The sequence below is a fragment of the Grampus griseus genome (genome assembly GCF_964374135.1).
Source record: "Grampus griseus genome assembly, chromosome: 19".
Classification (NCBI taxonomy): domain Eukaryota; kingdom Metazoa; phylum Chordata; class Mammalia; order Artiodactyla; family Delphinidae; genus Grampus; species Grampus griseus.
In genome coordinates, this window is record NC_139013.1 from 13,754,012 (window position 1) to 13,769,043 (window position 15,032).

The 15,032-nt window shown below is 52.1% G+C and overlaps 1 protein-coding gene across 1 annotated transcript in view; it reads right to left on the reverse strand.

The window, feature by feature from the left end:
- Nucleotides 1–14,583, reverse strand: part of SIPA1L3 (signal induced proliferation associated 1 like 3) — a 97,577-nt gene extending 82,994 nt beyond the window's left edge. The window contains exons 1-3 of the mRNA XM_082676625.1: nt 12,929–14,583; nt 8,958–9,088; nt 743–931 (exon numbers count right to left, since the gene is read on the reverse strand). Coding sequence (XP_082532751.1) covers nt 743–931; nt 8,958–9,088; nt 12,929–14,450 — 1,842 coding nt within the window. The 5' untranslated portion in view covers nt 14,451–14,583. The remainder of the gene's footprint in view (nt 1–742; nt 932–8,957; nt 9,089–12,928) is intronic.
- Between the last annotated feature and the right edge of the window lie 449 nt (nt 14,584–15,032).

Sequence of the window (15,032 nt, forward strand, 5' to 3'; positions counted from 1 at the left end):
GGCGAGTGGGGGCTACTCTTTGTGGCGGTGCGTGGGCTTCTCACTGTGGTGGCTTCTCTCTTTGCACAGCACAGGCTCTAGGAGCATGGGCTTCAGTAGTTGTGGCTCGCAGGCTCAGTAGTTGTGGCTCAAGGGCTCTACAGTGCAGGCTCAGTAGTTGTGGCGCATGGGCTTAGTTGCTCCGCGGCATGTGGGATCCTCCCGGACCAGAGCTCGAACCCGTGTCCCCTGCGTTGGCAGGCAGATTCTTATCATTGTGCCACCAGGAAAGTCCTCCATGTTTTTTTTATGTATCCCTGATTCCTCTGTTCACTGGTGACTGGACCATCGACAGTCATGTGACCTAAGGGTGGGCCAGTCAGAGGCTCTACTGGGGCTGAGAGTCAGCTAACTGGGGCCTGCATGTGCCTATAATCCTAACAGTAATTCTGTGAGCTGTGGGAGGGCCAGAGAAGCAGAGGGAGGCAGTGTGCAGTGAGGGAGAGGGAGCACGCACACACACACGGGAACCTGGTGGCTGTTTTGTTCCTAGACTATTTCCCTCCTAAGGCCCAGTCACGTTCCGGCTCTTGGCACCCCTAGAATTTGATAGGAGACCACTCCTTTTACTGGAACTAACCTGAGTGGGTTTCTGTTCTTTGGAGAAAAAAACAAGTGACCAAGACAGAAGGAGGTACCGGGAGTGGGGCTGCAGGCTGCTGCCCCAGTGTCCCCCCACCCCCCTCCCTGGGCCCCGGCTCACCCCTTGCTCGTCGAGCTTCAGCAGCTGCTCCGTCACCTTGGGAGTGTTGAGAGCCAGCCGCAGGCAGTGGATGTTGAGCTCAGGGATGACATACTCCAGGGCGTCCTTCAGGGGCAGGCCCCGCCCTGTCCCATGCTTCATAGCTGTGGGTGTGGCGTCCTCCAGGATGGAGCCACGCAGGGTGGTGAGCTGCTCGAGGAAGAGGAGGGAAGGTTAGGAGGCTCTCAGGACTCGGGAAGGGATGAGAGCACATGAGGGTGTCCTGTTCTCAAAGCGACATGTGGGATGGTTAGTAGCCTGGGCTCTGCCAGAAAGCACTAGGTCTGGACCAACTTGAACTTGCTGTGTCCTGGCTGTGTGTTCTTGACCAAGTGACTGACCATCTGTGAGCCTCAGCTTCCAAGGACTGTTGGGAGAACTAAATGAGATGGTGGATGGAACGTCCTTCATTTGTTCAACGAATGATGAAAGAAGAAAGACCCCTGTCTTCCTGGAGCTGACGTGCGGGCGAGGAGATGGATTATGTCAGGTAATAAGAGGTATAATGGATAAAACAAGCTCCACAATGTAGACACTCAAACAAACACTCTTACTGTCATTATCAGGAATAATATTATGTGTACACTTATTACCATAAGCTCTTATGTAAAACACCTGCCTGCCCTGGACACCGGTACCATCTTGGATCTTGAATTGTGACACTGGTTTTCAACCTGGTTTCCTGAAAAAATCACCACCAGTGGTTCTGATTCGGCTGGTCTGTGGTGGGGCCCAGACATGTATGTATACACGCACGTATGTATGTATACACACACTTACATATTTGTATATTTGTATACTTATACACACACACTCACTCACTCTCTCTCTCTCTTTTTCTTTTTTTTTTTGTGGTATGCAGGCCTCTCACTGTTGTGGCCTCTCCCGTTGCAGAGCACAGGCTCCAGACGTGCAGCCTCAGTGGCCATGGCTCACGAGCCCAGCCGCTCAGCGGCATGTGGGATCTTCCCGGACCGGAGCACGAACCCGTGTCTCCTGCATCGGCAGGCGGACTCCCAAACACTGCGCCACCAGGGAAGCCCCTCTCTGTCTCTTTTAATACTACTCAGGTGATTCTGATGTGAAGCCAGGGTTGAAAACCTGAGTCAAGCCAATCATGGCCATCTCATTCCTCTTACGCAGATGTTGCTTTCCAAGTTTTTCCTATAGTTGGCTACATGACTAGTTCCAGGCAATGAGATGGGATGGAATTCAGCTTGGGGAGGACGTCTAGGGTAGATTTTCTTCCCTGGTAAAGGAAAGCCCCTTTCCACCTGCCCATTTTTTCTAAGGACACTGGTATAAGGATAAGATGTTTGGAGCTGTGGAAGCCATCTTGTGATCGTAAGTAAAGAGACAACAACAACAAAAATTACACAGAAGTCATGTCCTGCCACTGCCTATCCCCAGACTTCTTCTGTTAGATAATTAAAATAACCCCGTATTTGTTTTAGCTATTGTTAGTCATGTTTTCTGTTACTTTGCAGACAAAGCAATTTCTAACAGATACATCTTAATAACGAGTCACATTTATGAAGGCATAGTTCACTGCACTGTATTCCAGGAATGATAGCAGCTATCTAGGTACAGGTCTGTTCAGGGGAGGTTTTACTATCTCCATTTTACAGATAAGGAAACTGAAGCTCTACGAGGTTAGGTGCCTTAGCCAAGGTCACCACAGCTAAGTGGCTGAACCAGGATTCCAACCCAGGTCTGACGTCTCCAAAGCTCATGATTTTTCTCTTTGAAATATTTTTTTAACTGTGAAATATAATCCGTATACAGAAAAGTCTACAACACATATAAGTACAGCTCAAGGAATGATCACAGAGTGAATACCTAGGTATCACCACCCAGACCAAGAAACACATTACTAGACTCCGGAAACTCTTTCGTGCCCCTTCCCACCTCCCTAATGGCAACCCCATCCTGACTTTTCACACCAGAATTTATTTCTGCCTGCTTCTGAGCTTCATGTCGTTTGTATTCTTTTCTATCTGGCTTCTTTCTCTCAATGCTATGGATGTGAGATACGACCATGTTGCAGTAAGAGGCTGACGTTTTTACCCCAATGGATTTAATCCATCCTACTGCTGACGAGCACGGAAACTGCTTCCAGCGTTTGACAACTGTGAGCAGTGCTGTTAGGAACATTCACGGAAGCATCTCCTAGTGCACATGGACACATTTTCGTCTGGGTTTATACCTAGGAGAGAAATTGCTGAGTCACCAGGCATGTTAATCTTCAATTTTACTGAACTGCCAAATCGTTTTCCAAGTGGCTGTACCAATTTACACCCCGCCAGCCCCGTCTGAGAGCCCCTGCTGCTTCCCGTCCTCACTATCACTAGCGCAGGCTTCCATCTACGCTGTGCTGCTGGCCGCCAGGCTCCGCTGTGCTCTGGGTGAGGCACGGCAGCTCCAGCACCACAGCGAGAAGACTCCCTAGTCTGCAGCAGAACAGGGAAAAAAAATCCTCCCCCAAGGGGATTGCTGTCAGCACCCAAAATACACTTGGGGCTACGGTTTAAAGACTAGGGAGGATCAACGTTAACTGGAAAAACACGCTCACCCCAAAAAGTCAACAGATGCAAGAGGTGGCAAAAATGACGTGTCATGACACTGCCTCTAAGCATACAGCCTAACCCTGCCAAACAGGACCTGGGCAAGAGGCATGTGTGTTAGGAATGAATGATCTCATGGTTGGGAGTTCCCAGTTCTGGCTTTGGGAATTAATAAACAAATCTCTCTTAGGATAAGCCGGATAGTCTTGAAGTACATCACGAAAAACTGTGATGTGGATGCTCTGCTCTGCCAATCTGGGTGGCCCTGGGATTGTGAATTTCGATGAACGCACCAACGGGATCAGCGCCTTTCTATCCTGCTGACACTGCCCCACAGTGCCCTCTGCTGGGGCCAAGAGACAGCGTGGACCAGAAATCCTCATTCTCTTCCAACACTCGAGACAGGTGGCCTACCGTCACATTTTTGGCTCTGAAGACTTGACCAAAAGCCACTACTTGAAAAGCTCCCAGCTTTTCCTTCTCTGCTGGCGATAATAAGTAGGGCACTGGCAGGCTGCAACGTGTGGCCACCTCTGCTCTCCACCTGGCCCTGTCCACCATCATGTCCTACCTGGACTGTGACAGCAGCCTTTTCCCAGTCTCCCTGCACCTGCCCCACCACCACCCCACGCCGGTCCATTCTTCCCGCAGCAGCTTGAGTCAGATGGTGTCTCTCCTCTGTGCAGAACCTGCTGACAGCGTTCCGCCTCTCTCCCAATAAAATCTACACTCGCAGGACTTCCCTGGTGGTCCAATGGTAAAGAATCCGCCTTACAATGCAGGGGACGCGGGTTCGATCCCTGGTCAGGGAACTAAGATTCCACATGCCACGGGGCAACTAAGCCCACATGCCACAACTACTGAGCTTGCATGCCTCAACCAGAGAGCCCGCCTGCCGCAAACTACAGAGCCCACGTGCTCTGGAGCCTGTGTGCCACAACTACAGAGCCCACGTGCCCTAGAACCCACATACAACTAGAGAAGAGAAAAGCCCGCACGTCGCAATGAAAGATCCTGCATGCCTCAACGAACATCCCGCGTGCTGCCACTAAAACCCGACACGGCCAAAAGAAAAATTAAAAAAAAAAAAACCCTTGCCTTAAAACAAAACCAAACAAAACTACACTCGCTGCTCAGGCTGCGAGACCCTGTGTGCTCTGACCCTTGATGACATCTGGCATCATCTCACTGAGCTGTGAAAGGGATTCAGGGCCACATCAGCAACTAACCATCGGCACAGGTTGTTCTCCACCAGCTACTGACTCAGATGCATCCCTGCCTTCCCCTGTGCTGCGTCCACCCTCCAAGAGCTCTTCCTGGGAGGTCACTTGGGAGTCAGTCTGCCTTGGTTCAAATCCCGGCTCTCCCCCTTCTCTAGCTGTGTGACTCTGGGCAAGCTGCTGAATTTCTCTGTGCCTGTTCCCTTATCTATAAAATGGGGAATAACAGTGCCTGTCGCAAAGGGTTATAAAGATTCAAGAAGATAATCCATGTACAGTGCTTTTCTACCACTGTATCTGGCATACAGTGAGCACTCAATATGTGTTAGCCATTATCACATTACACACGTCGGATGTTTTTACACAAAGCCATATGTGTAGTTAAAAATTTAAAAAAGTTAACCTTAATAGGAAGCTACAGTTTGTTTCTCCCCCCACTTAACAGTATGCTTTGGAGATTACATCACACCATCATCGGTGCCTACTGAACACAAGTGAGGTCCCAAATGAGGTTCGCTACTACACTTGCTTTTTACACTTAATACAAGATTCTTCCTTTTCTGCTTTGTATACATATATACTGTTTAAATTCTTAATGAGTGACAGTTACTTTTTCAATAAAGAAAGAAAAAAAAAATCTAAATCTCTAACCCTCACAAAACTAAGGCTTGTCAAAAACTCATATCTGGGGCCAAAGGGAACCCACCGAGCCTGCTGGGCCAAAGAGTCCCCGGCTAGTTGGCATTCCTTGTGTCCTGCCGGCAAGGGGCTCAGGACAGGGCAGCCCTGGCCTGGAGCTTGTCCTGTCCAGGCTCAGGGTGGGTGGGGCTGATGTTTCGGCGTGTGGTCCTGAAGCCCAGCTCCAGTCTGTTCCCGCCCCAGCGGGAGGCTCAGAGCTGCCAACACTCCCATCCCATCTGCTGGGAGATGTGAGCCCACTCGGTCTGCTTGGCGGCCGGGGGCGGCCATCTGGGGCAGGCCAGCCGGCTGGCTTGGAAAACAGCCTGGGCCCTTCGCTCTGGCCCCCATGCCTTGGTTAACCGGAGCCCGAGATGTGTGTGTCGACAGGAGAAGGGCAGAACTCTGACCATAAGCTGAACCTTCACTCCCCAGAAAGGCCCTCTGACCTTTCGGGAAACAGTGACAACACAACAGCAGCGTCATCACAGTATCTGCCGCTCAGAGCACTCACCACCCTGCAGCCTTGTGCTATGCCACCTCGTGCGTGCCGGTCCAGGAGAACCTTCCCGCCTCTCCAGGACACAAGGAACAAACGGTACAAAGTCTATTTTACAGATGAAGAAACTGAGGCATCCAGGGGTAAAGCCATCTGCCTAAGCTCACAAGGCTAGTGAGTGGCAGAGCCCAACCGAACCCCAAGCTGTCTGTTCCCAGAGCCAGAATACAAACTCAACCCCACAGGGCGTGGTGAGTGGTTAAGAGCACGGGCTGGGGACACAGGCAGTCTGGGTTCATATCCTGGCTCTGCCACTGGGGGACCCTCACGAGTGACAGCCCTAGGCCTCAAGAGTCCTCATCTGTAGAATGGGGGGAATGGGACCCACATCGTGGGACTACTGAGAGAATCTGAAGGGTCAATGCATATAAAACACTCGGAAGAGTGCCTGGCAGGAGTATGTGCTAAAAGTGTTAGCTATTCTTATTACTACTGTCATTACTACTTTTGGGTTATGTGACTCTCTGCCTCCATGGCAGGAAGGGCCTTAGGAAGGGGCAAGGCAAACCTTGTTGGCCTCTGCCCCTACCTCCAGATGACAGGATGACGAGGTCCTCAGGCCTTAGTGCCCAATAGGCGGCTCTGCAAGGGGCTGGGGCCAGGACTGAGTACACGTGTGGCCTGCATGTGTGTGAGGGGCAGAGAAAGGCCTGCTTGTGGCCATGAACCTCACGGTGGGCCAAAAGTCAACAGGGCTGACTGAATGTGACAAGGGGACAGGAAACTGAGACCTCTCCCAACGGCTATCCTCACTGGGCTCTCCCCGAGTGCCAGGCCCAGCACTGCCTATTTTATATGGGCAACCTCACCAAGCCCACACTATGGTCCTGTGAGAGTGGGATTCCCATGGGGGAAACAGAGGCTCTGAGAGAAGAAGCCACGTGCCCAAGGTTTCACAGCTGCTGAGTGACTGTGCCAGGCCTGGTCCTGCCTCAGGACCTTTGCACTGGATGTTCCCTGTGTCTGGAACACTCTTCCAGATGTCCACATGGCTCCTCTCATCTTCTTCAGGTCTTTTACTCAAATGTTCCCTTCCGAGTAACACCTCCCTTGACGATCCTGTCTAAAAATCTTACCACCCCCGCACTTATCTCTCTTCCTTGCTTTACTTTCCACCTTGTCATCATGTACCACGTAGTATAATTTACAAGAGTATCTACGTATTGTCTGCCTCCCCAGCAAAAATGCAGTCCCATGAGCATCTCTGCTGCCTTATTTACACTGTTTCCTCAGTGCCCAGCACAGTGCTGGCCGGTGGTGGTACTGAGTGAATCTCCGTGGAGTGGATGAACCCCAGGCCTGTGCCCCTGAGCTGCGAAGGCCCTGTGCCCAGCCTGGGGTGGATCAGAGGCTAGTGTGTGGGCGCTGGGCGTGGGAAGTGAACGGAAGCAGGAACGAGCCAGGAATGGCACCAAGCCAGTTTCCAACCTACTGAATAGGAACCACAGCAAAGGGAGTGAATATACATAATCGGTGTAGAAAATGCCCGACACACAGTGTTGAATAAATCTATAATGTAACAGCAGGTGTGATATTATTGATTAGTATATGATGGCTGTTGTCATTTCACCTGGCAGCTCCCCACATGTCATATAACACTTGGATACAGTGTGAGCTGTCACCTCACATTCTGCCCTGGTGTTCATCTGGCCAGAAAGGTGAGGAGAGGGAAGGAGGAGGATGCTGGGGAGACTCAGGGGCTGGTGACCACCTGTGATCTGGGGCACCAAGTTTTTGGGGCTGCCTCCCCTACACTGCCATCTGTGTCATCTCACTCCCCCTCAGCGGGAAGGTCTTCGCGAGGGGATGCGGCCATGGGCCTCGGTGCAGCATCTGCCGGCCTGGATGAGGTCCAGGATCGGCCGGCCCCGCATCCAAACTCCCTGGCAGTGCCTGCCTGTTGGGCTCCCATGTCTGTGCAAAAGCCCAGGCCCAAGGGGGATGGGGTAATGCAGGGGTGAGGGAGATCCATTGGGGGGGCCTGCCCAGCTGATGATTGCTCCTTTTCTGAAAAGGTCTTCCTTTGAGGTCTTTTGGAAGTCGCTATCATTTCTACTGGCCTAGCTCCCCACCTTTTGCTGAGGAACCACCCCCCTACCACCACCTGTGGGTGGCTCTGACAGAACTGTCGATCACAGTGCCCAGCCCGGCCCCTGGACCCAGGGTGGAGCACATGTCCTAGATCTAGACAGAGTCCTCTATCACCCTTGACAACAGTGACTGGCCCAGGCTTGTGATCCAAGCAGAGCCAATCAGAGTCCTTCCCAGAGATTCAGCAGATAAGAACGCGGAGGAGAAAGTATAAAGATGGAAAAGATTTGAGCAGCCGGTCCCCATTTTCCCATGACATGGAGAGAGCTTGTTGGTAGCAGGAGAGGATCACATTCACAATGCAAAAAGCAGCAGAGCCAGCTGAGCGGGAGAGATAAGGAGGCAGAGTTCTGGTGACATCATTTGAGTGCCTGGGTCCAGCTATGCCTGAAGCCATTCCTACCCCTGGATTTGCAGTTACATAAACCAATGAGTTCTATTTCTGGCTTAAACCAGATAGAAGTAGATTTCTGCCACTTACAACTTAAGAGTCCTAATCGAGCAGGGTGCCCCCAACGGGCCTTGTTCCGTAGCCACAGCTGACATTTATTGCAAGGGAAGACCTCTGACCAAGCCAGGACAATGGGATCCTCTATTCTGAATGAAAGTGGGCAGGCTGGGCCTGTTTTGAGCTGATCAACATCAACGGCAGTGCCTGCTGCTGAGATTCCCCAATTCCTGCCCCGCCCGAGACCTGCTGCCTTAGTTCTCCTTTCCACTCTGCAGGGCATCTCACAATCCTGAAAGAATCCCCTATATCTCTCCCTTTATTTTTTATATTCATCACAGTTAATCTTTTGCAAATGTCAGAATCTTGGGCTCTGCAGTCAGACACACTGGATTCCAATCCTGGCCACTTAGTCACTGATTTCAGACATGTTTCTGAGCCTCAGTCTTCCCTTCTGTAAAATGGGGAGACTGACAGGATTGTTCTCCTGAGGCTGTTGGAAGGATTACGAGTTGAAACAGGGGAAGCACTTACCCACAGAACCTGGCACAGAGTAAGGCTCATAGATGTGAGTGGCTGTGATTTATGTAATAATAACAATAGCAATGGGACCTACCTCGCGGGTCCGGAAGATGATCCTGTACTGGTACTGAGGCCCGTGGTCCTTGTGGTCCTCCAGCTTCTCCCGCTTGATGCTCACGGCCACTGGTCCCAGCTTCTCGTCCACGCCAAAGTAATTGGCATGCTCTGAGAGGGAAGAGCAGGTGAGCTCAGAGTCAGCTCTCTGGGAAGGAGGGGTGACGTCCCACGGCAGGCCTGCTGAGAGGACAGCTGGGGAAGGCTCTTGTGCAACTCGTACAGAGCTCTTGTGCAGGCTCTTGGGATCCTGGTCACACAAACCTCATGGCTGGTCACGATCACACTCAATGGAGAGACCATTAAGAGGTTAAAGCCCACCTTACTATAGCCCACAGAAATTTCCTGAGTCTCAGCGCTCTCATCTGGGAAATGGGGGGCCCTCACGCTACCCATGATTCATAGAGCCGATGTGAGAGTGAAACGAGGCTACGAACCAAAAACGCTTAGTGCAGTGCGTGCCATGTTATAAACCTAGTTTCGCTGTGATTATCCCATATTTGCAAATGTTCAGCAGCTTAGCTGCCAATTAGCCCTCGTGAAGTGGTTAGATTCTAGTCTAGAGAGGCTTCTGCCCGGCTGAAATCCGGGCCCTGGACTCATTAGATGTGTGGCCCAAGTTGCTTGATGGCATTCTCATCTGTACAACGGTGCCAGGAAGGATGGAGCCCTCTCTCAGCCGGTTGTAAGGACTAAACAGGTTAATAAGCATGGAGCACTCAGCACAGGGCCGGGCACAGAGTAAGCACATGAGATGTGTTGGCTAGTACTACCCCCAGGGCATGATGTTTGTCACAGAAAAGGACCATGATTCCAGTCCCCAAGCGTCACCTTTATCTAACCATATTTCTATAGATGTAGGAAACTTAAACACTACTCTTTTTTTCCTTATGGTGACAGAGACTTTACCAAGTCATGGAGGAAGTCTCCTGTTCTCTCCCCAAAATGACAGCTGTCTCCCCTTTTTAAACAAACATGCTGCTGTCTTATAATCCTTCCAGGCAAACAGTTCTAACTGATATATAACCCAAGGATCTCCTGCTTGTGGGAGATGCCCACCAGCAGTCTGTCTTAAGTCCGTGAAGTCAGCAGCTCCGCACTGCCAGAGATTCCTTCCCACCCCAGCACTCTCAATATTTAAACGTTGGTTTCTATTCTCGTAAGATGGTTCAAAGGCTTATCTAAGGCTCAAATGTGTGTTAATTAATGGTCCCAATAAGAACAGCACCTGCAGTGGGTTAAACAATCTCCCCAGCTGGTCAGAGAACAGAGTAAGTGTGCTCCACAGATATCAGTTCATTCCTGAAACAGCTGCAGGATCTGTTTTGTTTTCCGCCAATGCATACCCAGTACCTTGCGGTCTTAGCATAGAATAGGCAATCGATAAACACTGACCAATGACTAACTTATTTATGAGTTTCCAGAGCTACAAAGAAATCATTCTTTTAAAGAAAAGCTTCTTTTTAATGCTCCATGGTAAGTACTCACTATCTGCCTGATGAAGAACTGTTTTGATGTACAATCTTATTTGATCCTAACCACAGTCCTTCCGTGTAGGTATTCCTACGTGCAAGTTGAAAAGAACGTGTTCTCTGTTGGTTAGGTAGAAAATTAATATAATATAAATGCAAAACCAGGTTTCAAATCCTCTCAGCCTTACTTTCTGGCTACTAGATTCGTCAATTTCAAAGAGCGACCCTGTCAACTTCTCCCATGGGTTGTGGATTTGTTCACGTCTCCCTGTCGCTGTATTAGTTTTTTATTTATATACCCCTCAAACAGGTTGCCAGGTATACAAAGGTTCACAACTATTACAATTTCTGGGTAAATTTTTAAAAAGTCAGTAAGAAATGGCCCTTTTGGTTCTTCTAACAAAGCTTTTAGCCTTGAAATCTATTTTGTGTGATACTGATGTCACCTCACCAGTTTTCTCTTGGTTAGTGACTGTCTGAACTTCTTTTTTCACCCCTTAATTTTCAGTCTCTGTGTCATTTTGTTTCTGGGCATGTGATGCTGCTACAATCATCTCTGTTCCTCACATGAGGACACGGAGTCCAAGGGGTAAAATGTGTCACGTAGCTAATAAGCTATGAAAAAGACATCCTAAACCCAGGGCTGTCGGACTCCAACACTGGTGGACCCCCAGAGACTATACTCTGGACGATCTAGTTGACATTTGTTGTATTTGACTAGGATACTGCTTTTAAAAAAATTTGAAACTAGTTGCTGTGGAGTACTGGCTGCCTATCCGTTACCTCTTCTTCCCTTCTTTCATTTTAAGAGAAACCCTCTGTTCTTGGAGGAAGAAAAGAGAGGGGCTATGTCTACCTAAAAACTAACATTTCCCAGCCTGCCTTGCAGACAGATGTGGCCAATAACCAGAAGCAGTTGGCTGGGACTTCTGAAAATGTTCTTTACAAGGGGCTGACTTGAAAAAAAAAAAGGTAGGGGTGCTGAGTTGACATTTTGCCCGAATCCTTTCCTCCTTTTCTTTGCCTGGAAACATGGATGTGATGGCTGGAACTCCAGCAGCCATCTTGGACCAGGAGACCACCCTGAGGGCTCGGAGGCCATGCACTAAGGCTGGCATTCCACTGTTTCTGAGGAGTAACCATACCAGTCCTGGGCTGCACATCTCCAGACTTCTTTATGTGAGACAAATAAACTTCTATGTTGTTTTAAGCCTGTTACTATATCAATTCAATTCTGAATTGATATAGGAGAATCCATACTAAAAAAATCTGAATTTCAGGAGAATCTAGAAAAATTGGAAAGGCTGGCAACACTGAGCTTGTCTATACTTCCTGATGACAACAGTGAGCTGGAGCTGAGCAGGAGCTGCCCTTTGTGCAGTCCCTGCCTGGTCTGCTTCCCTCTATTGTCTCCTGCCTGGTCCCCGAGGCTGCCTGGGTTTGTAGTCTCTGCACTATGCTCTGCTGCCTCCTAGGATTGCCTCATCAGCACTAATGAACTTAACCATGTGTGATGCCTGTGTTAACACCCTCCAAACATCAACGGCTCCGCCGTCAAAGGGAATCCAGAACCTGCCAGCTTCTTCCCCCCTCCTAGGCTCCCCTAGACCTCCCTATCACCATCTCCTGCCTGGACCATTGCAGCAGCCTCCTCCTCGGTCTCCCAGCTCCCCCTGCCCCCACAGCCTGTTCCCTAGAGGGAGGCTGAGAATACCTGAGTCAGATCAAGGCCCTCTCCTGTTCAGAACTTTCCTGCGGCCCCATCTCACTCAGGGTAAAAGTGAGAGTCCTCACTGTGGCTCACAAAGTCCCACATGATCTGCCCCTGTCACCTGTCTCAGCTCCTTCCACTCTCCCTCAGTCACTCTGTCCCAGCAACACTGGCCTCCATCCTATTCCTCCAGCGTTCCAGGACTATTGCACTTGTTTCCCATGTCAGGAACACTGTCCTCAATCTCCACAAGCCTCCCTCCCTCACCTCCTTCACCTCAGTACTCAAAGGGCACTCACTAGGAGGCCCTCCCTGACCATTCCCTACTGAAAATGCAACTCCCAGCACTGACACTGTTTCCCTCTTCCCTGCTTTACTTTTCTCCACCGCACTTGCCACTCACCACACCTTACATATTTATCTAGTTTTATTGTTTGTCTTACCCCACTAAGACATTAGGAAGACAAGGTTTTTGTTTCAAGCTGGTCAATACTGTATCCCCCAGCTCTAGAAAGTGCCCTGGCACATAGCTGACCCAAGCACATATTTGCTAAGTTAATGCATATCTACTGTTTCATGTAGCTCGGGGTTTTAAAGTGCTACCCATGTGTCATGAGGCTGGACTCCCTGCATCGTCACAGCCCCTCTCTGAGGGAGGTCTTGTGTCTTTCTGCACCCTCGGTGCCCAAGGAAGGGCCTGGCAGCGAATGAATGGGCAGTGACAGTCTCAGAGACCAGGTGCTGCCCACCTGTCTGCCCCCACCTCACCTTTGCCCACGAAGTAGTCCTGGTAGTAGCGGGCGCCCAGGTCCACGTGCTCGATGCTGTACTGCCGTGGGCGACTCTGCGTCCTCTGCTGTTCCTTGGGCACCTCCAGCACCGAGATGCTGGCGTTCGTGCGGTAGGCGCTCAGGGTGGGCTCCGGAGGGCGGCCCTCTCCGCCGCCCCCACCGCTGCTGCCTGTGGAGCCCGCGGCCGCCCGGGAGAAGCTCACGTTGCGCTCGCACTCACCGCCGATCTCGTTGCGGAAGTGCGGGCAGCTGAGCAGCAGGTCGTTGCTGTTGTCGTCGCCGAGATCCTGCTCCAGGTTCTCCTTGCAGTTCAAGTCCTCCGTGCTGGTGAAGGCGGGGTCCAGGCCGCCGAGGCTGTGGGCCCGCGACGCCGTGAGGGACGCCATGGCCGAGGCGGCCGAGGCCCCGGTGGTCGTGTTCCGCCGCTGGGCCGTGGACGCCCGGTTGGCGGCCGCCTCGTTGAGGTCGAACAGCATACTCTGCACGTCGAAATGGGCGAAGCTCTTCTGGCAGACCCACGGCCTGCTGGCCTCCGGGGGGCTCCGGCCGTCCTCGGCCTCCCCGGGGCACCGGGCCGCTTCGCCCTCGGCTTTACTGCTCCGCAGCTTCCGGAAGATGGACGAGTCCACCGCATCCCCACCGCCCAGGCCCCGCGTGGACTTCTTCCGGGCCTTCTCCTTCTCCTTCATGGGCTGCAGTGGCAGCAGGCCGTCCTTGGCGGGCTGCCCGTTGCGGGCGTCCCCCTTGGCTCCACTGCCGCCCCCCGCCACGTGTCGGCCGGGATCGGCCCGCAGGAGCTCAGTGAGGCTGGGGGCACCCCGGGCCTCGGGCTGCTCGCTGCGGAACTCATTGAGGATGTCGAAGAAGCTCTGCTCGGGCACACCCTGCACGTCGATGGAGGACGTGCTCCCATACTCGCGGAAGAGCGGCAGCGCCCCCGTGTGCCGGGCGCCCCGGGGCTCCGCCGCGTCCTCCAGGTCGCACTCGCTGAGGGTGATCTCGCTGCTGCTGCGGTGCCGCAGCGGGAGGAAGGCCCTGCCGGGGGACCGGGGCCACCCGTCCTGGAACTCCACATCCTTAGACCTTCTCCTGGAGAGTCGGTGCAAGGCTTTGGACCCTGAGGAAGCCGGGGTGCTGGTGGGGGGCTGTCCGTTCTGTACGCTTCTCATGGAATGGGCCACCTTTGTGGCCTTTGTGCCATCTGTGTCCTGTGAGGGGCTGGGGTTGTTCTGTTCTCTCAGGGCCTCCCGCTTGGGTGGCCAGTCGGCCACTCTTGCCCGCACGCCCATCTTGGGCACCGCGGGGGTGGTGGGACTGGGGCGGGTGGTGGCACTGGCCGGGCTCTCACCCACAGCCTGGGGCATGCTGCCGTTCTGGACCCAGAATCCCATGGGAGCGTAGTCCCCTGTGTGCGGGCCGGGGAGGACATCGGCTGCCCTGGTCCCACAGCTGACGGCCAGGTCCACACCATCGTTGGGAATGGGCCGATAGGTGGCCATAGTCCACGGGCACTGGAGTGCTACTGGCCCCTGAAAGCTGTAGACTAACTTTATGGGGTCCCCTGGCCCTCAGCCATTGTTCAGGGCCACCAGTCCCAGGATGAAGGATTCTGGCCCCTGAAGCCTGTCGGGAAGGTTGTGAGCCTGTGGAGTCCAGTTCTCCACCATCGCTGTGGACAACTGAGCCAGGACAACCTCACGAGGCAGGCGCTGTCCTGGGGCCTCCAGACTGAGTGGCTCAGCGGAGCCGAGCAAGCAGCAGGTGTGCGCGAGGGCTGGCAGGCTGCAGGGGTGCCTTCCCTGCCATGCTGAAAAGGGAGAAAAGGCAAAGGTGAGATGTGACGTTATACTGCTCCCAGAGAATGACCTTTTGTTTTTGACAGCTTTACTCATTTAAAAACAAACAAAACCACAAAAACCGTTTTACTATGGAAAATTTCAAACATACCCCAAAGCAGAGAGGAGGACACGATAAGCCACCCCACCAGCTTCAACACTATTAACTATTGGCCATTCCTGTTTCATCTGTTCCCCTACTCCTCCACTTTGTTTTTGGCACAATATTTTAGAATAAATCCCAGA